The following is a 25,746-nucleotide window of genomic DNA, read 5'->3' on the forward strand; positions in this document are numbered from 1 at the left end:
CCTACCTAAACCAGCTTTTTTTCTAATTGCCATAAATATCTGACAATGTTTCTTCTTTGTTTTTTAATTTGAAGTATATATTATGCACTATTTAAGACAAACAAAAAAGATAAATAATACAACCACCACCTGTGTACGATTACCATCCAGTTTAAGAACAACCATACCAATACCAGTTTCCTGTTAAAAAGAGAAGCATGTTCCTACTCCTTGAAATTTTTAATTGCTCTCTGCTACCCTAACCTTTTGGGGTCTGATCCTTAACTCAGCGCAGATGTTTAAATTCATTAGGAGTATGAAGAAACATCAGAGAATTTCCAGTTATTCTGAACACTCTGTATCTCATTCTTACTACCTGTCCTCCCTCCTTCCCTCCCCCAGCCGCACCACTAAAACAATGTACGCAATCAAGCCAGCTTCCTAAAGAACCATCAGGAAAAGGACGAGAGAGAGAGAGAAGAAACATGCATCTAGGATAGCAAAGCTGTCAAGCAAAGAAATTTTACCTGCTGCTTCTGCCATTACGTGTCCAGCACTTGCTGATGTCTCAACTCAGCACACCAAGTTAGCCCCCAAACACTGGGAGGGCTGGTAAACTGTGGCAGAGACTTGTCGCAACTCTCCAGGACACGCAGATCGACTTCCTGTGCCTCTGATTTCCATAAAGCCAGGAATGACAAGAAATTCCTCTGCTATATCAAATCATTCCTTGTGATAGCAGGTCAAACTACCTCAGACACACCTTGCCACACACCTGTGCAGCAGCTTTCCCAGAAGTCCAATTTTCAACAAACAGGTGGCCACTCCTCTGACTGTCCTTCTCTAGTAACCACCAGAGCCCACTTTATGAGACTGTTAGAAGCAACATTCTTTTTCTAACACGGGAGAATCAACTGGTAGAAAAGAGGGAGTTGAGTGAGTGACAGTATTTTGGTCCCTACTACACGTCACCAATACTCACAGTTCTGAAAAAAGAACCACTTTATCAGAAGGAGATTAACTATAAAAACAGGGCTGATAAGGGCTTTGAGTAGCAGGTGTTAGGTGACTGCTCCCTTACTCTGAAGTGGCTGGGCAATTGGGATAGAACCACCAGAGGTTCTGCTATATCAGGGAATGGATTCTTGTCCTTTCCTCTAAATGCACATGTCCTGAGGGACAGGGGGGAAACTTTTAAAGCCCTGGCTTCTGAACTGTTAAGAGGTACGCTGAGGAACAAGACAAAAGCCTTTGTTTCTGGAAAACAAAGTGAGATGTGTTGTAATAGCCACATTTAGCAAAAGAAGTAAGGAAAAAAGGTAAGAAGACTTTTTCTATTCGAGGCCCTAAATCTCATTGTATTAACTCTTAGAAGTCACCATCTGGGTCTTCCTTCTCAGAACTGTTTAGTAAGGCTAAACAGTACTGATGTTATTTTTAAACAGCTTTATTGAGATATAATTCACTTACCCAATAAGTATCCCATTCAATGGTTTTTAGTATATTCACGGAGTTATGCAACATCACCATAATCGATTTTAAAACATTTTCATCATACTCCAAAGAAACCACCTTATGCATTCATTTCCCACTTCATGTTTTTAAATATAGATCAATGGTGTCATTCTCACTGGCCAAATAGTACCACATCACATCTATACCACCATCAATTGCAAGACGCACTGTTGCTTTATTTACCACTAAGAAAGAAAAAGCAGTGCCAATTAATCTATCACACATGCTTTCTTATCACCTATCACTTAATTTAATAGTTATTGAAAGAGATCTTCTAGACATATTTATCTAGACATAGGAGCAGCAATGCATGTAACTCAGTGTAAGTAACAATATGAACACCTATGACCAAACTGACACATGCAGGCATGACAACTAGCAATGATAAAACACATCCTGATTGCAGAGATGTTAAAATGTGAAAAACATTCACCCTAGTGTCAACAGTATCCTATATTGCATAGTATGGTGTATAGTTGGTTGCAAAACAACAGAAACTGACCTAACTTAGGGTGGAAAGGAATCTGTGGGAGGTGTTAAATAAAAACTATAGAAGTCCATTGTTTTAGACTAAACTCCTGCACTAGGTCCCAACAGACCAGATTAAAAATCAAAATGCAGTCACCCGTGCTAAAGTTCCAGTCACCAAACCTAAACTAAGTTGTTATCTGAGTCTCAGAGGAGAGAGGGATAACAGCTAATTACCCAAACAGGTCAGTTTCCATCTTCAATCAGCATGATAATAAAGTTCCCTCTGTTTTAATCCTTAACCGGAATTAATCTGATGTTAATCAGTTATTTTTCTATTGTTCTGTCTCCCTGTCTCCATCTTACAAGGAAAGTAACTTTGAAATGACCAATCCACTGTTTGTTCTTCGTTTCTGCTTTCTCCAGTCCTTCTCTGTCTATAAAACCAACCTCTTCTGCTCAGTTGGAACTTAATTTGAACTGTTGCCTGATTCTAGAATCACAATAAAGCCAATTGAGCTCTTTAAACTAAATTTGTTGTAATTTTGTCCCTTGAAAGATTGAGTTACAGTTGCCCTTGGTATCATCATGGGACTGGTTCCAGGACTCTCGCAGATACCAAAATCCAAGGATGCTCAAGTCCCTTATATAAAATGGCATTTTATTTACACATAACCTATGCACACTGTCATCTCTATACTATTATAATACCTAATACAATGTAAATGCCATATCAATAGTGGATATACTATATCATTTTAAATTTTATATTTTTTTATTGTTGTATTGTTAATTTTTATTGTTGGTTTTTTTCCCAAATATTTTCAATCTGCAGTTGGCTGAATCCACAGATGTGAAACTCGCAAATATGGAGGGCCAACTGTACTACTGTTTGTTTTTTTTATATATTTAAACAAACACACGTACTAGTGTTTTTAATAAAAAGAAGAACACTGAAAACATACTGTATCCCACAAATATGTACAAATAAATGTTGAAATAAAAACAGATAAATAAATAAAAATAAAAGAATATCACTAGAGTAGGAGGCCCAGGCTCAAACTTCCCTGCAAGGGTTAACTGACCACCACTGTCATCATGCTTAGCCCGCTGAGCATACTGTTGCTGTTGCCTCAAATAAATGTCCAAGTGCTTAGATTCCTGGACACCTCTTGGTGAGGGAAGAAAAGACATCAGAAGGTACCTGCGTATGGCCGTCACTTTCTATGTCACCACACTGGATATTTTCCCTTAGGCCTCCAGAAAATACATCACAGCAATGTACAATATTGTAAATGCTAGGTAAGGTGATCAGAGGCAGGACAAATGGGCTTAAATTAAGAACACAGCCATAATCTTGAGATACAGAAACCTATAGATAAAGAAACCCTGTGACATGTAGAGTTTAAAAATCAAAATAAATAAAACGACCTGAAATCTAAAATGGTAGAAATATTTAGCACTTCTGGATAGATCTTATTTACAAAAGCATATGCTCTGGGAAAGGTAGGCACAGGTCTTAATGAAAGCCAAAAAAGCATATTACTGGTAACAAAATAAATAATTTTCATATATATCTCTAAGTTGTTATGCAGTTACTTTCACATAGCCTGTTTCATTTGCTCCTCCCAACAGCCCCATAAGACAGGCTTGTGGACATCTGGGTTACCCAAGAATTATTTTTTGTTTCCTTTGTTTTGGAAGCTGGACGGTAAGGGGATCCAAACCCTTGACCTTGGTGTTATCAGCACCACACTCTAACCAAGTGTGGTAACCAGCTAGCCCCTCCATGAATTATCTCTAATCCTTACAACAAGTTATAAGGTAGATATTATTATCCCTCTTTTACATATGAGAAATGGGTCAGAAAGGGAACCTGATTTACCCAAAATCACATGGCAAATAAGAGGCTGAACTGGAACTCTAAATCAATATTGTGTGCTTTCTACTAAGTCCAGCGTTTACAGTTATCTAGGGATAACCTAATCCCTTAGGTAGCAACATACCCTCACTATCATTTCAAAGCAGACATATTCTGAAATAAATTACACAGAGGTGCCATATGACACTGAAGGCAGTTTGGCTTGTAAGGTGTCTTCAGCCTGATGAAGCCTCTTGTCATTCTGCTACCTAAGGATTGGTGCCCAAGCAGAGGATCACCTTTTTCTTTCTTCCTATTCCAGAATTGTTTAAAGTTCCACAGCATAATCCTAATTGTATATACAACCCAGAGATCTCCAGAATGGCCATATAGTAGAAAATGTACCAACTGCTACATACATTTCACTCTCTCCCTGCTCAATATCCATACTTAGGAAAAGAGAGATTACTTACATCAGTCGAGAAAAAAAATAGGTAAGTTCAGCATTGCTGCAGACTTTTAGATGAAGAAAACACTCATTTTAGAACAAAAATGGACAGAGACTAGAGAAAGTTATAGAATCTCTTCTAGAGTATCTTTTGAATTGACAACTGTCTATCTTTAGCTTAGAGATAGAGGGGATGAATCAAATGACTTTACTTGGTTTAAATTTCTAACATTCCAAAAAAGATGCTAAATTAATCTGCTGACAGCTTCACATTAGCAGGAATAACTACGTAGCTTACAAAGAATCCCCAAGGGATTCAAGGTCGATATATGTGGTATATATGACTCAGCCAGTACTGACCGTATCCTGACCTACTGAAGCAGAGCTGCATGTAATGTGGGCTATTGGGGATAGACAAACACTTTTAGCTTCTTGTGGATAAAAACTATTTTTGCCCACTTCTATAAGGAAAAGAAAGGGCACCCATAAAAAAGATATAAAATTCAGGGGTGGGTTGAAGGAGAGAGGAAAAAAGTTAGAGGAGAAACAGAACAAGAGAATTGAAGGCAGACACTATCAGAGTCTAATATTAGCCAAGAGAATTGTTTACATTTTGTTGCTAAGGAAAACTTGGAGCTTTGGAAAATGAACCCAACCACTACACTACTGTGACAGCTGCTGGCTGGCCCTGGTATCCCCGCACAGTTATCTGTCAACTGCTTGCCACTTGCCATTTCTATCCTGCTATCTGCCAGTCAAATCAGCCCCTTTATAATCAGATGATGCTGTTGGTCCCTATAGTCCTCAGGAGTGATCCAAAGACTGGATGGCAGTGATTAGAGTGACAAAGGTAGAGAATGTTTCATTCTGGGCTGGCTTCTGAATCAAAACCTTTATTCTGAATGGATAACACTTAAATCAAAAAGAAGAAATGAGGGCCGGCCTGTGGCTCATTTGGGAGAGTGTGGTGCTGATAACACCAAGGCCATGGGTTCGGATCCCTATATAGAGATGGCCCGTTAGCCCACTTGGGAGAGTGTGGTGCTGACAACACCAAGTCAAGGGTTAAGATCCCCTTACTGGTCATCTTAAAAAAAAAAAAAAAAAAAGAAGAAGAAGAAATGGGTAGTGGTTTCAGTAAGGCAGAAAAGAAGGCCTGGGTGATGGTCTCCACTGTGCCTCTGACTGAAGTTGTGATATTAAGCAAATGACTCTATGCTCTTAGGGCCTCAGCATTTCCATCTGTAAAATAGGCAGCATACTTCCCATTCCTTTCCATCATGTAAAGAGAATACATATGAGCACACCTGAGCTTTTCAGGTGAAAAACAAGAAACTTCACAAATCCAAAACTGTGTCCTTCTTAAAAGTAACAAAAGACACCATCAAGATGGCAGAATAGACAGTCTCCAGCATCACTCTCTCCCACAACCTATCAGTTTACACTATTAAAAAGCAAAGACTGCCAACCAGGGACCACTGGAGCTAGGGGAAGAGGTGGAGAGACCTGCAGAGTTCATGAAGGTGGGAGAAGCTGCAGGGAGAGAAAGAAGGGACTGCTCTATTTCAAGCTCCTGCTGCTTCAGGGCCAGCTGATGAGGGGCAGGAAGGAAGAAGTTGTAGCACTCAAAGCAGGAGCCAGCAAAAGATGCAGCTGTGCCCTTTGTGTGAAGTTGCCTAGAGTCTGCAGGGGAGAAGAGGGCCTCGAAGCACACCCTACCAGTCTCCAGGCTGGCTAGACCACTGACAAGGGTCCCATGGACCCACATAGGAGCCAGGGGCCGCAACCAGCCAAAGAAAGGAGCCATTTAAAGGTCACAGTCATTGCAAGGGACTTTGGCTCATCCCATGGGAAGCATTGGTGGGGGGAGGCTCACCCACCAGGGGAACATTGAGGCACAGTGCTGTGGGCAGCTGGTCTGCTGTCTCATCGGCACAAGACCACTCAGTGGAGACTGGTCAGGGAAATAGAACCGCAGGGGGTACAGTTTACTGGAAAGACTCAATCCCGGGCCAGAATTTCCACACAGCCCAGGTGGATGTGACCTCACATGACAAGGAAGTGATTAAAAGGCCAACAATTAAAACCTGATCCACACCAAAAGCCTTCCCCAGAGAATCAGCAGCAAAGCAGCAATTTAGCTCAACCAGAGGGCTCAAGTGCTGGTCCCCACAGGAAGTTCCCACAATTTTGGACTTAACCAAAGGACGACAAACTAGTTCCAGTGCAGAGTTTAAGTGGTGGCGGTAGATAACAATCCAACACAGAACTGTAAAAAAGAACCACAGATCAGGGATAATGCTCTAATATTAACCAGAAAAGGTCTAACACCACCAAAGAACACCTATAAAACCTAGAAGAGGTAGCAGTCTCCTCAATGTCCAGGCATCAACATGGAGACACAAAGATCAAGAAAGGACAGAGAAATATGATATCATCAAAGGAAACAAACCAAGCACCAGCAATGAACCCAGAGGAAAAGCAGATTCATGAAATGTCTGATATAGAATTCAGAATAACCCTCTTAAGGATGTTCAGGGACTCACAAGAAAATACAGATCAAAAATTAAATGGTATCTGGAAAACAATCCAGGAGCAGAATGAGAAACTTGACAAAAGAATTAAATCACTTAAAAAAAAGAACAAATTCTAGAAATAAAGATTACATTGTCTGAACTGAAAAATTCAACAGAAAGCTCTAATTTCAGACTTAAACTGAGGAAAGAATCAGTGAGCTCAAAGATAAAACATAAAATTATAAAATCAGAGAAACAAAAAGAAAAAAGATAAAAAATAAAACAGAAATACAGCAAATATGGGATTCCCTCAAGTGAAATAACCTCTGCATAATTGGCATATCCGAAGGAGAAATAAAAGAAAGAGATGTAAAAAGCATATTCAAGGAAATAATGGCTGAAAATTTCCCAAGTATGGGGAAAAATGACAGCATCCAGGTACAGGAAGCTCAGAGGTCACCAATCAATTCAATCCAAGGAGGAACACCCCAAGGCGCATCATAATCAAATGATCAAAATGCAAAGACAAAGAAAGAAAACTGAAAGCAGCTAGAGAAAAGAAACACATAACATTCAGTGGAGCCTCAATATGTCTCTTTGTGGATTTCTCAGTAGAAACCCTACAGGCCAGAAGAGAATGGGATGATATATTGAGAGTGCTGACAGCAGACTGCCAGGCAAGAAATCTCTATCCAGGGCCGGCCCGCGGCTCACTCGGGAGAGTGTGGTGCTGATAACACCAAGGCCACGGGTTCAGATCCTATATAGGGATGGCCGGTTAGCTCACTGGGTGAGCGTGGTGCTGACAACACCAAGTCAAGGGTTAAGATCCTCTTACCGGTCATCTTTAAAAAAAAAAAAAAAAAAGAATTTCCTATCCAGCAAAATTAACCTTCAAATATGAAGGAGAAATAAAGTCTTTCCCAGACAAACAAAAGCAAAGGGAATTCACCAATACTAGACCTGCCTTAAAAGAAATGCTAAAGGGAGTTCTTCAACCTGAAAGACAACACTGAGCAGCAAGAAAACATGTAAAGGTACATACATCATTAGCAAAGTAAGTTCACAGATGACTTCTGAATACTCCAGTGTCATTGGTGGGGTGGGAGGCGGGGAGTGAATAAACTGTTTATATCCTTAGTATAAAGACTAAAGGACAAGCCTAATAACACAAATGCAACAACTGTATAAGAGATAAGCAATATCAAAAGATGTAACTTGAAACAACAAAATGTCAAAAGTCAGGGGGATGGTAATAGCAAAGAGAGTTGGCTTTGGTTCTTTTTTCTTAGATATCAAAGTTAAGTTGATATTAGTCTAAAATAATCTGTTATAACTATAACATGCTTTTTGTAAGCCTCATGGTAACTATAACACAAAAACTTACAAGAGACATACTATAAATAGCAAAAAATCAAAGTAAGTCAGGCACAGAAAGACAAATACCACCTGGTCTTGTAGAGAGTAGAACAATGGTTAGCAGAACATTGGAGGGGAGGGGAGGGGAGGGGAAGGGCGTGGGGGGAGAAGAAGGGGTGTACAGACAGGTACAAAACGATGCTATCTACCATAAGTGAATCATTGACAGTATATGTACGTATGGAAACAACACACTATACCCCACAAAAATAAATATCAATAAAATTTTGGGGAAAAAATAACAAACTTTTCCAGCAGTTCTGCCCTGAGCTATACATGCAAAATCATAAAATTATGTAGAATCCTGCAAACCTTGAATTTCTGACTATTGCATTTACCCTTCAATGACCATGGCCATCTTCACAGACTTACATCATAAGAGAAACTATTGTCCTTAGAGTTAATTTTTTTTCAAGCTCTTCTGTCCCCTCTGTCCCATTATGATTGTAATACCATATCACTCTAGAACTTTGGAAAATATAGAAAAATAAAATTATCCATAATCCCCCAGAAAAAGCCAGTGTTAATATTTCCATGTTTATTACTATTTGGTGTCATAATGTATCCTTTTGTGTCTAGCTTTGTTCGTTTAACAATATAGCTGTAGTTAACAAACTGTGTAAAGAACTGTTTTCACAGGATGTACAACTGAGACTGATGATTGACCAATTGGTAAGCACGCACCCACTTAATGCACTCTTAGAATAAAACATTCTCAGAAAAAGCCAGCTGTGCAACTTAATGTTAAGACCCACTCCTCAATTCAAGCATTCTAATTATACTGCAAATGGAGATTATTTCTGAAAGATGACTTTCCACTGGTTAGATCTTGCTGTGGCCAGTTTCAAAGCCCCATTTATCCCAATGCTCACTAATTGTTTCCAATTGGACTTGTGAACACAGGCTTCAGGCCTTCATCATGGTTTCCCAGCAGGAGTCAAAATGCTTCCACAATGAGCTGATTACAGAGAAAGCTGCAGCTTCAAGAGAAGAATTAGCACCCAGCATGCTCTTTCAGAAAGAAAATTTAGCTGTTTTCAAACATCAGATTTTTTTTTCTTTTAGCTTATGTTTGTCTAGAGGGAGAAACTAAATGGCTTTAATTCTGCAAAGGCTTAAATGATATGTTTTATTTGATCAAGTCATTCCCCTGCTGAAAATCCTTTGGTAGTATTCCATAGCTTTGAGAATGAAAGCTCAAGTTTCTTAGTATAACAGAGAGAAAAATGTACATGATTTGTTTCCTGCCTGCCTCTCTAGCTCCACAATTTCCAAAATATATCCTGTGGAATACCACTCGGGTTTCTGTGGGGAAAAAAAAAAACTATTTGATGGACACAAATTTGGAAAATGCTGCTAATCTAACCACCTTCGTGCCTCACTCCCTACTCCCACCCACTAGAGAGAAATGACCCTGAGAATGTTTTTGAGTAATCCTATTTAACTTTGTTTAACCCCTTGTTCCCAAATTCATGTGGCTACAGAATGCTTTTTTTTTTTTTTTTTTTGCCGTCATCTAAATCTGTTTCACAGAAGACTCAGAAATGCTACCCTGGTCTCACCCTCTCAGATTCAGGCATACTGAACTTGTTTGTTTCTTGAATTTCTTATATCTCCTCTAAAATACCATCCTCCTACTACTACTTATAGTTAACTTTCAGTTGCCTTCAAAATTCAACTCCAGTCACCTCCTCTGGTAGGACTTCCCTGTCACCCTACTCTGTCTAATTTAGATACCACTCCTCTGAGCTCCCATAACAACCTACACATATCTTTCTTTATCACAGCACTTAACAATTGTACCATAATTTTGATTTGAGTGTTTACCTTCCCACAATAGATTCAAGATCCTCAAGGGCAGAAAAGATGTTTTCTGTATCCTTAATACCTCTGTGCCTGGCACATACATGACAGTCTTTCAATAAATGGTTGTTAGATGGTTTATATGTGTGGGTTCTCATTTAAATAGGACTTTATGTGGATATGATAATATTTTGCAAAATCCTATATTTTAGAAACCACTCCTGACCCATTTACCTAACTGTTCCTATAGGTGTATAGTACAGTACAGCTGGTCACCTCTAATTATTGTTACCTATTCAAATAATAGTTTGAGGTTTCTGTTCTGCATTAAAAACTTCTACTTCACGTTAGCCTGCATCTACAAGTCTATCTCAGAATTTGCATCTGTTTCTCCTTCATGGTGATTCATTTCCTTCAGTGTTTATAATTTTTTATGTGAGTTCATCTTTGGCAGAAACTCTTTTACAGAAATTCCTTGTACCCTGAGTTGTAGATGTGTATCTTTAAAGAATTTGCTTGTGCCAGGGCCCCAGGGTTTCAAGAGTACAGACCCAGTTTCTATGTCAAATTCTTGGCATGGGATTTCCAAACTATACGGGTAGTGAAAATTTCTCACAAATGACTTTTTTTTCTCTGCACAGACCCTTACATAGAACCCCTTCCTTGCTGCTTCTTTCAGCCATGGTCAAAATACTTTTTTCATGAACTGGACAGCCCTTTGAGAATTCTAGCCTGTCATAGTTTCTTGGTTACGGCTCCTAGCCTAGTAGGTCCAGAGCCATGCTTCCTACACCCACACATCACATTAAAATCTGCGCTTCCAGACCCTTCTTACATCTACATAAAGATATGACACCAACCTTGGATCACTCAAACCACTCTGGCTTTGAGTTCTTTTAATTTTTGTCATCTGGGAGTTCCCTTTCATTCTTCTAAACTTAACTATATTGTGCCATGTTTATAATGGGAAAGGGGTCTTTGTAAGTTCCATCTACCATGTTGCTGGACCCAGCCTCCTAAATATATTTTGAGCCCATTCACTTTTCTCCAACTCTTCTACCATTACCTCAGTGCAAGCCACTGTTCTGTCTCATGCTCCTTTCTTCAGCAATGGTCTCCTTTACTGGTCATCTCATATCCATTCCTGTCCATTCTTACCCTGTCCAATTCATATGCAATACCACAGCCAGAGTTTAAAAGCCAGATTTTTAAAAATTTAAGTCAGATAATGTTACTTTTTGCTTACATTCTTCCAGTGGCATATGACCCAGAAATTCTACTCCTAGTTATATACTCAAGAGAAATAAGCATAGGTCCACATAAAAACTTGTACACAATGTTTATATTAACATTGTTTATAATAGCCAAAAAGTGGAAACAACTCAAATATTTGCCAGCTTACGAGTAAACAATGTGGTATATCCATAAATAGAATAGTACTCAGTCATAAAAAGAAATAAAGCACTGATACAGGCTACAACATGGATGAACATCGAAAACATTACATTAAATGAAAGAAGTCAGTCACATATTGAATCCATTTATATGAAATGTCCAAAACAGGCAAACGTATAGAGACAGAAAGTAGATAAGTGGTTGCTTAGTCTAGGGGGACTGGAAAGAGGGTGTGACAGCAAAAGGGTATAGAATTTCTCTTTGAGGTGATGAAAATGTTCTAAAATTGACTGTGGTAATGGTTGCACATATCTGTGAATAAACTAAAAGCCATTAAATTGTATATTTTAAATAGGTGAATTGTATGGTGTGTGAATTATATCTCTATAAAGCTGTTTCAAAATTTTTTTAGTGGCTCATCATGGTTCTTAGCATATAAACCCAAACTCCTTATCACTGCTGTAAGACCTTGCATTATATAGCTCCTACCCACTCCTCAAGCCTCATCTTAGACCACCCTTTCCCTGACTCTCTACACTTAGTCACACAATGCCTTCTTTCAGTTGCCCCAATGGATCAAGCACCTTCCCACCTTAGTGTCTTCGACTGCCATACTTTCTGCCTGGAATGCTCATTGTCTTCTCTTCACCTTCCTATTTTTTATCCTACAGATTTCAGTTTGAGCACCGCATACTTACAAGAGCCTCTTTGATCGCCAGGAGAAAGGAAGTCTTTAGTAGGTGGATCTTCCTTAACACACTGTCATGACAACTTATACTACCTCTTTATAGTATATATGACAAGTATAATTATTTAACGTTTGTCTTTGTCACTAGCATATGTTTCCCAAGGGCTCAGATCATATTTGTCTGGTTCACTGATGTACCACCTGGGTTTATCATAGTACCTGGCAACAGCAGGTACTCAATAAATATTCTGAAAATGAATGAATGCTAGTATTTATCAAGTGACTGAGTCCAACCGCTCTTTATCTAACACATCCCTATTTATTTATCTTGTGCCATTCCTAAAATGCACTTATCTCAACATGTACTTGATACACAGCATTCATCTTATAATTAATTAATATCTTGATTTAATCCTTTTATTCTTATATCTGCTCTTCCTTAAGGAAATACGTCCTAGTTATCATATGTGGTACAGCGTAGGTATTCAACAGATATTTGTTGACTGAATGAAACTAATAAAATAAAATAGAAATCTGTGGCAGGTGCTATTTTACTCATTGCAGGTTGTAAAATTCCCAGTGCTGATAATACTGAGGTCAAGGGTTCAGATCCCTATACCAGCCAGCTACCAAAAAAAAAAAAAATACACACACACACACACACACACACACACACACAAATAAATTCTCCAGAAGGCAGTGACCAGATTTCTAAGTTTCTCTAAGTAATAGTTCATGCAATTAGGTATTTAATAGGGCAGTTTGATAAAGAACCTGATTTCTCCATCCTTTCAGGAATCATGATCTTAATGATGAACTTAACTCATTTTACTTCTCTCAGCTCAGAAAGATTTTTTAAAAGAAAGTTTTATTCAGCAAATGAAAAGATTACTCTTACATTTAGTTTCTAGATGAAACTAATAGTATCTAAATTACAACTGAGCTATTAAATACATAAACATTAAATATTCATGATTGATTTATTAATATTTCCTTGGCTGGAAGCCAATTAAAAGAGGACAAGTGCTGGCTCTGAAACCTGTTAGCCCAGAAAATTGGCTTCCTTTGATTTTTATGTAAAGAAATGCAAAAAAAGAAAGGGAGGAAAGAAGGAAAAGGAAGAAAAAATAATAATTTCCATCTCACTTAACATCTTTCTTCCCATCCTTCTCAAAATGTATTTTAGAACTGTCTTTATAATAAACAAACATCTAAAAAGTTTAACTCATTGTATCTTGTAGATGAGAAGATATGATGACTTACTATACATATATACATCCTCAATAATATAAAATCTCCTTCCTCTGGATATTCAAAAAAATATAAAGTCAAACTGAAATCTAAATTTTGATGAGATTTCACCTGTTCTTCTAGTCTTTAAAGATGATGATTACAGCCTTAGTCTTTAAGTAGATCTGAAATGCCCAAATGGTGTGTATTTTACTTTTTATACTTCTTTGAGTGGAAAAAATGGGCCGTTTTCTCTTGGTTACATTTTCCAACATCTCTCTTAATCCTGACAATCAAAAAGTTCTTCTTAGCTTCTACCTTAAATCTCTCCTAAGTCAATTCACAACTGCTCTCTCATAATTTCTCTCTGAAGAAATTGCAGAATAGCCAGTCACTATCCTTCTACCATATCACCAAATACTATTCATTTTCTTTTCTGGTGTTCTTCACAAATTAGTTAGAACTTTACATCCTAGCTCTTTTTCTTTGAACCTTTAATCATAATGTTACTTTTCTTTGCTGCCAGAGAAGTCATCATAGGCTACCCAGAACAAAACAAAAGATCCTTGTCTCTGCTTCAGGTCCTCCATCACAAAATGCAGAAAGAATGCCTGACAATGGTATCTTTCATAAGACAGATAAAAAAATATATGCCCGTATCCATAATAGAGTGTCTATGTTAAATAATTAGGAAAAATTGAGATCCCCATCAAACTCTCCCAGAGACAAAAAATAGAACTCAAACATTAATATAAAGATCTATTTCATAAATTTGAGATTGGAGAAAAGACCTCACACCCACTCCTTTATCTCCTACCTCAAAGCACAGCCCCACCAATGAAATCAGTAACCTGACATACCTCCTTTTCTCCCTGGCTTCCACAGAGGAGTCTGTTCCCATAGAGGAGAGCACAGTGGCAGGTGTAAGTCCATTGCCAGTGCTAGGTGGAGGGCGATTGGTGATCACACAGAGCGGGGTGCTAGAAGAGACATTGTCTGCTGTTTTCTCTGCTGTCGAGTCAGCTTGGGATTTGTAAGGAGTCCTGAAATCAAAAAAGACACAAGCAGAAAGAGAATGGTTAGGCATGCTATACAACAAAGCACTGGCACATAAACAAAAGGGTTAGAGACAGATTCAACTAGAGAATCTTCTTGCTCAGATTTTGTCCATTGGTTTGCTTTTTCATTCTGAGCTCTTAAATCTTGGAACACTATGATTACACATTTAATCTGACATTCTCTGCCTGAGGACTTATATTTTATAAAATTTTTTAAGTGTCTGAGATTAAATAACAAACAAAAAAATTAGCTATGGTACAAGGCAAGATATGACATATGCAAGAGTGCTTTAAATGGCCCTTCAGTACATCTGGTCTCCACACATGCACACAGACAGGGCCTCTTTACACATGAAAAAGATACTAAAGTCACTTACAGTATTCGTCTCCACCTTTCCCTTAATTCTTGGCAGTGGGAGTCCTTGTGGTGGTCCTCAGCCTAGGTTTGATTACCATCTTCTTGGATTATCCAGAGATATTTGATAAATACTCTACAACCTCAGTATGTTTAGTTATCCCTCACCTAGTTCAGCAACTGCTCTGTTTTTCCACTTAACCAAATGCCTAATTGTCTATATTCATAACTGCGTGAGAAATTGAAAAAAAAAAAGGATTCTACATATAACCTTAACAACAGACTTTTCAACAACAAGCTGTATAATTAAACTCATTAACATGAAAACAAGATCTTTGTTTCTTAACAAAGAGTTGGGAGCAACCATTGGCTCTCCACCCAAAAAGCTATCATTTATGATGTCACAGCTGTTGCTGGGTAACAGAGATCCAAAATTGATACTCACAGAGATGGGAAAAGCAATGAAAAGCACGAATGTTAAAAATCTGTTTTTTCACCTACTCACAATTATTAACAAAAATGTTCACAAATAGCTACAGCTCACTTCCAAATAATCACATTATTAGAATAATCTTGAAAAAAAATCAGATCATAAAAATCTAAATATGGTACCTAGATAAAATTATAAAAATAGAATACTTTTGAAGATGGAAGTGGTATCTAAAAACTACAAGCTACTTCTCCAGAAACATTTAACGTAGAAAAAGGTGAAATTTTATATTCTTTTTTTTTTTTTTTTTTTTTGTGACCAGTAAGGGGATCGCAAACCTTGGTGTGGTATCGTCCGCACCACGCTCAGCCAGTGAGCGCACCGGCCATCCCTATATAGGATCCGAACCCACGGGCCTCGGCGCTACCAGCACTACACTCTCCTGAGTGAGCCACGGGGTCGGCCCTTATATTCATATTTTAATTAAAAAAAATTGAAGGCAAATAATTACTCAGACTCATAAGACATATGAGTCTATAGGAAGTACTAATAAAATTAGCCAGAAACAGCTATAAAAAATTACACTTATCAAAACCTTATCTGAAGTTCTTTTTAGGTTAAAAACATGTTTTGGTCTCTGCAATTTCTTATGCTGTAGAAATGCCAAGGATTTTATTTTATTAAATTACATAATAGGACTCATACTATTATTTTGAAATGTGGTATAATTTTACAAGTAGATTGTTAGGAGCAGAATAGGAATACCTCTAGAGCAGGCATCAAAGGCTATGCAATGGAGTAGAATAAACATGAACTTTGGAACCACTTGGGGCTAAGTATAAGCAAATTTCACCTCTCTGATCTCTTCTTCATCTATAAAATGGAGATAATGATACCTTAAAATGTAGGGTCCTTGTGATGATTAAGTAAAATAATTTATGTAGAACACCTAAAATAATGTCCAGAAAAAAATATAAACTCAGTGGAAACAAACTAATGACAAAATAGAGAAGAGCTTTGAAATGAACAAATCTGGGTTCAAATTCTGCCTCAGTTCCTCACTACCTGTGTGACCTTGGACTCCTATCTCAGTTCCTTACTAGCTGTGTGACCTTGGGCAGATGATTAAGCTTTTGGTTTTAGTTTCCTCATCTATAAAATAAGAATAATTCAGATCCCCATACTGGCCAGCCACCAAAAAACCCCCCCAAAACCAGGCTTGACAGCTCAGTTGGTTAGAGCATGGTGTTATAACACCAAGGTCAAGGGTCCAGATCCCTGTACGGGCCAGCTGCCAAATAAATAAATAAACAAATAAACAAATAAATAAAATAAGAATACTTCATATACAGGGTTGGGGGGAGGTGTGTCTTTATGAGACAATAAGTCATATATGTGTGCCTGAGATGGCCAGATGCCTAACCCATTTCCATTGTCCCTTTCTTCCTTAGTAACAGAACATTTGTATTATTGAGGGCAGCAATGTCCTATTAAAAATCCACATTTCCCAAAGTTTCACTGGCTGTTAGAGTTATCCAGTGAGATATAAGTAGAAACTAGCACTTCTGGGAAGATTCTCAGTTCAGAGGCATTCCCTCTTTGCCTGCTTTCCCCTTTCCTCCTTCCTGCCTAGAATGCAGCCATGATGGCTAGAGCTCTAGTTATTTCAGCCTTTGAGGCAACCCATGGAAATGGAAGCCATGATGTAAGGATTGTGGGACAGAAAGAAAGAATCTGGATCCTCTAATGACTTTGGATCTACTGTTATGGACTTTTAAGTATGAGAAAAAAATAAATTTTTATCTTATTTAAGACACTATTATTTGGCTTTACTGTTAGGTATAAGTAAACCAAATCTCAGTATAATTTTTGTGTAGTACCTAATCTGATGACTGTCACAGAGTGAAACAAATAGTAGCTGTAATTATTTTTCCCCAGTTGCAGCTCTTAATAGTTAATCAATAACTTCTCTTTGTTTCAGTTTATCTATGATGATAATATTTTCCATGTTTATACAACGGGTCATTGTGGGAACCTACTAAATTTCCACATAATTATACAGTACTATAATTAATAATCCATCATAAACTTGTCCCTCCTGGCCAAAGTACTAATCACCACTTATTTTAGGGAAAGAAATCTAGGAAATTGACTAATCAAGCATAGCCATCATTGGTGTTCTTGCAGTAACACTATCATTAACATTTTTTTCATTTTCTTTGTGTCCGTTGTAGAAATAAGATCCAGAAGAGGAGACCCTTTGCCATACCCAAAAGTAAAAAGGCCTCTGACCACACACAAAGGATTAAAAACCACAGTTAAAACTGCAGCAGAAGTCCTACTGTACTTTCACAATGACACACTGCCCATGCTACCCCTTAGATGAACTAGAAAACAAGAAGATACTGCTCCCAGGACACAGTTTAAAGACACACAGATCTCTCCCTTCCAGCACTGTTTCCAGCAAAACGCTCTCATTGGCTGGAAATTTTCAGAAGGTTACAGGAGGCTTCTGGAACTTGAGTTAGCTCCCTTTCTGATTTGGGTTTGTATGCCATCTTCCAAAAAAACCAAATATAAGAAATTCCTACTCATAATTACTGGAAAATTAATATAAGTGAACTGTGGGAATATTTCTAATATTTAATTTACCACAATTACATGATCCTTAAATTGTAATCTCAACTAGTAAGGTTGTTGAGAGATGAAAGTAGTCATACTAAGTTAATGCCTAAACACCAAGTGCAATGATACGTACCCCATGATTGTTCAATAAGCAACTGTTGCTCGCAATAAAAGTCAAAGCAAAAGCATCTTCATTATTATGGACATTTTCACAGGAATTCAAACTTACTTCTAAGTGACAAAACCTCCTTGGTTCAGATCTCATATGTGTTTCCAGAGGCATTAACTTTGACGAATGCCAACTCAATGGCTCCATAAGCCTTACCTGCCATGATGTACAGATGCAGTAGTGTTTGCACTGTTTGGTGCAGGGCAAGAAGAGGCATGTTGCCACTGGCTGCCCTGAGAGGTAGATGAACCAATGGCAATGGGTGAGGTAGCAGGAGATGAATGGCGATTGGATGAAATGTAGGGACTTGTGGGGTCACTACTTCTACCAAATGAAGCACTGCAAAACAGCACACAGTCACTTTCTTCAGGACATGCTGCTCACACACCATTTCCCAGCACCACCTTCCCACCCAGATTGTGCACTTAAAAGGAACGTAGACCAAAGAGAGGGTACGACAACTGGGAAATGGAGGGATAAACTCCAGCTAGAGCTGGGTCACTGGCAGCAAGCAGGCAATCATCCAAAAGAATGAAGAAATCATCACTCTTTGAAGGATGATCCTTTTGGTCAATCACCCAAAAGAGTGAAGGAACATGAAAGAGGACAGATAGATGAGATTCAACAAGGGAAAGAAGGAAAGTAGAATATACGACAAGAGTAGAGGCTAAGAAAGAGAAATAATAGGAAATAGAATAATTTTATTAGAAAAAATAATTCCCAACAAACCCAAGGCAAAAAATCATGCAACCTCAATTGTCTACCTGATATAGAAGTAGCACTGCAAAAGCTAAAGTAAGAAAAGAGAATTTGGAGAAATTTTGGAGCAGAAGCTCTGTGAAATAATGGCTTTGAGAACTATAGTTATTTAGCCTAAAGCAAAAATGCCTTTGGGAGGACTGAAAGTTTTAAGTCTAGATAGTAGTACTACATAGGCAATAAAAGGCAACATTTGTTTCAATTAAAGACAGGTAAGAACCATCTCAATTGCAGCAAAAAATTATCTGTGTTAGAATTTTAAAAATACTACTTCTTGACTACAATAGTAATGAGATACTTGTGAGAGTGACCAAAAAGAGCTATGAAGCCAGATGTGGAAAAGAGGCATTTTCCTGGGCTATATCAAAGGAATTCCTGCGTAAAGACAAGAGATGAACTAGAAAACAGAAAGCAGACCAAGGTTTGGCATAGCTGGGGAAATGACAAAATTTCTACTTGCACTTTGTTTCATGGATGGTGATGGCATTTGATTGTTTCTTCTTGAAATGATCATAAGACAGGATTTTATAAAATCAAAAAGTGCTTTAGGGTTATAGGAGAAGAAGAGCTTTGGAAATCCAAGGTATGAAGCAAGTTGTAGATCTTTTTCTAAAAAATGCTCATATAATTAAGTATGCTCTCCACCCTAAAGAGTCAGCCCTTCCCTCCTCTGTTCACCATAACTTTGCCAAACTACATCTATTAAACCAAATACTATTCAATCCATTTGCTGATGATTTGAATCATAAAAAATCAACAACCTCACCACAAAATAACTCCATGCCTTGAAATTAAATGGCAGCTTTCTCTCTTTCGCAGATCTAGAACATTATTTTCTTAGAAAAGTTTTCTTGATCTTGGATTCAACCATAAGGAATAATTATATATCTAGAAAGACCAAGGCGTTAGCCTTTAAGGCAAACAAGTGATAGACTTGTAAAGCCCAAAACACCTGGTTTGTATAATAAAGTGTCAGTGAAATCACTGAACTGTATTTGTATACTTACAAAGTTGAGCCCTTTCTTATATGATGTAGCTGCAGAACTGAAGAACGTTAAAAGGCAACAGTGGCTATTTGTTTTACAGCTTACTATTTCCCAAGTTCCAACATCAACTAATTGACAAGAGTATTCCTGTCAAGTGGAAATAAGTTTTAATCCCCAACAGCTAATCTGCTCATACAGTCTATGGTCAAAGCCTGTTTCTAAGGTAGCCAACAAATCATCTAAAAAACCTAGTGATGAAGACTTTGGCGTGAAGAGGCAGTTGGAGGGGTTAAATGGAAGTGAAGAAAGAATTCAAAGTAAGCAGTGAAAAACAGATTCTTCCACATCAGCAGCAAAGTTCAAATTAAAAATATTAATTAAGTATATCTTGTAGCTTAATGGCTCTGGCAAAGGTGCTTTGCTTGCTGGCTAGTATGTGGCAAAGAAAATAATTGCAGAAAAGGGAATATAGATGAAAAAAGTGGAAGGAAACCCATGTACCTTCTCTGCACCAAACTTGCGAGTTTCACATCTTGATGGATCTAAGGGCCATTAAAGTCATAAAAAAAAAACACAAAAAACTCAAGTCCCTAAATTAACAGGCTTCAATATGAAACTTCTTTAATGCAATAGAAAACTGTCCCCATTTCCCACCCCTCAACACCCTACAGTATCCCTCCCTACCTCCCTCCAAAAATATAACTTGAGATGAGACCTACTCTGGTTTTAGAAAAAGGAAAGCCAGCTACTGGACAAGGATGATTTAAATTCAGTCTTGCCCAGAGGTTACTAGAAATCACTTCTGATTGAATATTTCATAGGACTGAGAGGATGGAATATAAAGTCAGGCCTGTGGTGAGAATTTGGAATTAGCTTACTTTAATTCAGTCATTAAGAGACTAAATTCATTTTAATTTTAAATTAGTCAAGATGTTAATTGCAAGAAATCTAAAAGCAATTCAGTTTTTGATTTATTTTTGTGGTGCTAATTGTATACATAAAGGCATGCAATTATTATCCATATTCCCATGGCCAGAGTGAAAGAAAATCATCTCCCACCCCATTGAGCCTGGTACCTGTTCAGGTAGGTTGATACATAGGAGGAAGGAGCAATTGTCTGTGGGGTTTCACTCCCCTCAGCTTCATTCCTCCACAGCTGCCGGGTATAGGAGCCACTCCTCACTAGATTAACAGCTGATTCTCTGTACAGGCATGAAAAAAAAGCAAAACAAAACACTGATTCCTACCACCAGTTTTTGTCCAAGACACAATGCAAAGAGGGGCAGAAGACTCAGACAGGCAAACTGTGACATGGCTGAAGAAATAACACATTCTTCAAGTGATTCTCTATTTTAGATACCTGTTCTCTGTACAGACAGAGGATGAGTAAATATTACTGTTTGCTTTCTCTTATCAACTTCAAAAATTCATGTCGAAGGTTACTAACCCTTTTGTAATGACAAGTTACTTTTGTTCCTCATTTAAAAAATTCCTTGCAATCAGTCCCCAGTAGTAGGTTGCTCATAAGTTAAGCAGAGAAGGGGGTGGTAGGGAAGATGAAGAAGTCTGTCACCAAGAAAAGAGATTATTATAGAAGGGGAAAGGGAAGGAGAATTTGCTGAAAGTCTCTTTAACATTATAAATGAAAAGGCAACCAGGAAGGGGCTGTAGTAGGATTTCTGATCCACAATTGATAATTCAGAGTCTTTGCTGCAAAAGCTATGGGTCTCCATGCTTCACAAGATTCTCTAGAACAGTCCTTCTCAAACTTTAATATGTATTTGAATCACTTAGGGAATTTGGTTAAAATGCAGATTCTAATTCAGCAGGTCTGGGCGGGGGGGCCTGAAGTTCTGCAGTTCTAACATGCTCCCTGGTGATGCCAATACTGCTAGCTGTAGGACCAAATCTTGAGAAGAAAGATTCTAGATCAGGTTCCGCCCTGAGGTAGAGCAATACTTCAAAATCCACATATTCATTTTAAGTGATGAGAGAGACTTTAAATTTTATCTACTTAAATACTGCAAGTTGATAATTCAATTAAATAACAATATTTTTAGTGTTTACTATGTGGTAGCACTGTGCTAAGCACCTTGAGAAACTAGAGAGACACAGACTCTATTTTTACAGAGTCTGCTGGTGGACTAAAACTAATTTACACTTGGAAGGCTCAGGGAAGACTTCATAAAGGTGGTAATGTCTATGCTGGCATTATAATTTAAAGGGTGAAGAACTAACAAAGCAAGGGAGTAAGAGCTGGGAGATTCTAAGCAGAAGGAACAAACAATTCATAATGTGCTAAGGACACCTGCGGAAAAAAGGCAGCAGAGTAATGGCCAGGTGATCACTATGCCCAGCAAAACTAAAGGGGACCATCTTTTTACCTGTTTTCCTTTTCTTCGCTGTCACCTGTGCTGTTGAGCCTCCGGGGTGCTAGTGAACTAATATAGCTTTTGTTTTCTCTCTCCTGTAGGATAAAAACAAGTAAAGCACAGGGAAGGTACAATATTAATGCAATATAAAACATTTTGGGTAAAAAAGCAGAACTTAATATACTTATAATCATATTTCTGGATTCAACACATTCCATTTTCAGTAATATTAAAAAAGGTTAGCTTTCAAAGCTTATTCCTAACTTTCCTCCACTAAAAACCAGTATACAGGGAAATAATTCTCATGGGCAAAGACAGAATGATCAAATAAAGAAAACAGTGGCACAAATTACACAAAATAGCAGCTCTGCCAAGAAAGATGGGAAACCTTTGAAAAGCCACAGAAAGCGCCACTCTAACAATCTTGATGAAATAAGCCTTTTTAGACACCAGTGTATCTTTTCAGTGAAGCTGAAATGCAGCTTCCTTAGGGACATGCACAACAAATATTCTGCAGAATTAACCCAACCAGTATGCCTCACCCCTTTGAGTAGTCTCCAGAAATGCAATATAAAGCAAGAGGACTATGATTACAAGGAAGATCTGGCCCAGAGAACAGCACTAAGTGAGCCCTATGAAACCTAGAACCAAAAGGGAAGAAAATAAATATTTACTAATTTTGCATACATAGATAAACTGTTTGTGAAGTAAGCTGATCCCATTTCTGCTAGTGAAAAAATGACAAATTAAAAAATTTTTTTCTAATTGCTAATTTGCCTGAGTTTCATTAGGATTCAAAGCCTAGCCAAGAAACTCTGCTTCTCAACATCAAAAGAATAAATTTCTGAATTTGATCCAGAAGAACCGTTTAGGCCATATCCAAATTTTCATACTTCTGATCTACTGTTTCGCTGTAGTTGAGGGGTAAGGAATAATGAACATAAGGTAGGCCAAAAGGAAAAGCTACTTTTAAAGCTTCTTTTTTTTTGGCCAAGCAAATAATAGCAAGCAAATAGCTACTTGATTAAACTATCAATGTGTCTGTCTTCTTTAAAGGCTTTGTACTTCCAGAATCAACTTAGGGACTAGAAAATATTTCCATTTAAATTTTTGTGGAGGAAAAAAAAAAAAAATTGCCTTGGGATTTCCGCATGCCCTGCCCAACCTGCACCTTATCTTTGTTGTCCAGAAGAGCAGAAATCCGAGGGCTTGATGAGGAGCGGTAGATAGAAGAGCCTCGGTCTCTTACAGCTTCCCTGGAATTGGCCACCTCACTCAGCATGTTGTGGCTGCCAGTTTTTCTGAGTCCCAATCTCCACGAACAAGGAGATTCATCTTTGGGCTCTTCCAGCTTGTTAAAAAGGCCAGAGAACTATGAGGGAAGAAGCAAATAAAAGAGAAAAAGAAAGGCTCTGATGATTCTTTTTCAGTTTAGTTGCCTTTTCCACATTTAACTAAGTTCAGTGAGGCAAAACAAGGCAGCACAAGAACAAATAAATAGCAGGTTTTCTGCCCCTGTTCCTTTCCCCACCTGGCAGATGCTAATAACCTCTCAAGGCTCTCGTTCTCCCTAAGCCATAAACAGCCTCAGATTCTTAACACAATACTCCTAGCTAACAGAGTTGCTCTGAGAAATTAAACACCATTTGCTCTCCCTATGCAATTAGTACTGACCTAGAGGACCAGGAGATTGTGTTCTAGTAATACATCTTCTCTTGACTCACTGTGAAAATAAGATACGTCATTACTCTAAGTCGCAACATGCTCATCTGTAAAATGGTGATAATAAGCTTAATTGCTCCTTATAATATGTGAAGACAGGAAAAAACAAGATAAGCTAATGTTTAAATTTGTTTTAATAATAAACTGATTTAAGTTAATACTCATAAAAATACTATAGGCCTTTCCACTCAAATTCTAATTGCTACTTTCAAGAAAATAATTTATCTAGGGCAGCAGTTCTGAGAGTTTTAGATTTCACTGACCAGCAAAATTAAAAAGAAAAAAATTTAGAGGTCAAAGGGCTGCCATCTATTTTATTTCTGAACAACTCACCATCACCATCATTTCATTAAAAAAAAGAAAGAAATTTTAATATCAGAAAATAAAGCTTTATAAAAAGCTTACAAAATCTTTAATTATCTCATTATGCCACAAACCAGGGAAACATAATAGACTCACATTAGCCCAAGGACCAGTTTGGAGTAAAATTTGTCTTTGGAAAACCAGCCAATGGCCCTTTTCTGGGTTCTAGGGACTTTTGCAAGAAGTCTTGGGTCTTGATCCCAATACCAGGCCACTTTTACTGCCTGGTATAGTGAAAATGCAATAAAAACATTAAATCATTCATCTCTAGCTCACACTCATATTTTCTCTTTTCATCAGTCATCTGAATATATGTGTTATGTACTCTTCCCAGCTTTAGAGGCTTAATGATGTTAGCTTTTTACAAGCTACCCTGATTCTAAGGGGGAAAATGCCTTTCCCAGCTTATTTTAGCAAAGAGAAAAAAGTATATTTGTGTGTTTACAGGTAATATTTTTTTAATTTAGTATTTTTCTCTTAAAAAAGGAGGAAGTCTAGTCACACCTAGAAACAGTAGCAGTATATGAAGTACATCTAAATCACTGGATAATGAGTGAAGACTGCATTTTGTTTGAAACCTCTTTAATAATTCACAATGATGCTTCTAGGAATAAATAAATAGCTGGACCTTTGGTTCCTTCATTTCCACAAGGATATCATAAGCTCATCTTTCCAATTCATGAGGTGCTAAGAAGATCAATAAGTTAATATCTATAAAACCACAGAGCTTTTTCACCAGCTTCATTCCAAAGAACTCAGACAAATTCTTAACCTCAAAACTAATTTTATACTTTGTAGAGTAGGGTCATCATTCAAGTCTGCCTCACTTACTAGAAGCCTACAGGTTCTCAGAGGCCTGCACAAAATTGCAGGAGAAGGTGCCTCTGGTATTTCAACAAGTTCTTTCTACTTCTGCCCTCTATCTACCATAAAGTATAAACATTTTACTCATGAAAGTATGGTTTTAAAAGAGAAGTAGAAAAAGGAGAATAGTCATGAAAACAATTAATGCTAACGACTACGTATCATCCTAGCCCAGCCTAAACTTTACATATAGTTAACTCCAGATACAAAGAAAATAGGCAAATGACAAAATTTCTTTGGTCCCAGACTACTTTATCCTATGTTATCTTAACACACTGAAGCCAAATTTGTTAAGTGATGGTTTTATAGGGGTTTTTTTGCAATGTTATGAACTGAATGTTTGTGCCTCTCCCCTCCCCACCCAAATTCATATGTTGAAGCCCTAACCTCCAGTGTAACTATTTGGAGACAGGGCCTGTGAGGAAGTGATAAAGGTTAAATGAGGTCAAGAGGGTGGGGCCCTAATCTGACAGGGCTGGTGCTTCTTAAGAAGAGGAAGAGACACCAGAGCTCTCCCTCTCCTCCGCCTCGTTAGGACATTGTAACAAGGCACTGCCATCTTCAAGCCAGGGAGAGACCTCACCAGGAACTGAACTGGCCTGTATCTTGATCTGGGACTTCTCAGCCTCCAGACTGTGAGAAATAAATTTTTGTTGTTTAAATTACTCAGTTTGTGATATTTTGTTATGGGAGCAGACTAAGATAGGCAAGAATGTATCTT

The 25,746-nt window shown here is 37.9% G+C and overlaps 1 protein-coding gene across 9 annotated transcripts in view; it reads right to left on the reverse strand.

The window, feature by feature from the left end:
* Positions 1-25,746, reverse strand: part of PPP1R12B (protein phosphatase 1 regulatory subunit 12B) — a 219,989-nt gene that overhangs the window by 112,433 nt on the left and 81,810 nt on the right. For 7 of the 9 annotated variants that reach the window (XM_063113839.1, XM_063113835.1, XM_063113838.1 and 4 more), the window contains exons 10-14: positions 23,248-23,448; positions 22,089-22,171; positions 20,781-20,906; positions 18,116-18,298; positions 14,183-14,365 (exon numbers count right to left, since the gene is read on the reverse strand). In XM_063113839.1, coding sequence (XP_062969909.1) covers positions 14,183-14,365; positions 18,116-18,298; positions 20,781-20,906; positions 22,089-22,171; positions 23,248-23,448 — 776 coding nt within the window. The remainder of the gene's footprint in view (positions 1-14,182; positions 14,366-18,115; positions 18,299-20,780; positions 20,907-22,088; positions 22,172-23,247; positions 23,449-25,746) is intronic. The other 2 variants (XM_063113841.1, XM_063113840.1) reach the window with 1 other exon arrangement.

Source organism: Cynocephalus volans, chromosome 11 (genome assembly GCF_027409185.1).
Source record: "Cynocephalus volans isolate mCynVol1 chromosome 11, mCynVol1.pri, whole genome shotgun sequence".
Classification (NCBI taxonomy): domain Eukaryota; kingdom Metazoa; phylum Chordata; class Mammalia; order Dermoptera; family Cynocephalidae; genus Cynocephalus; species Cynocephalus volans.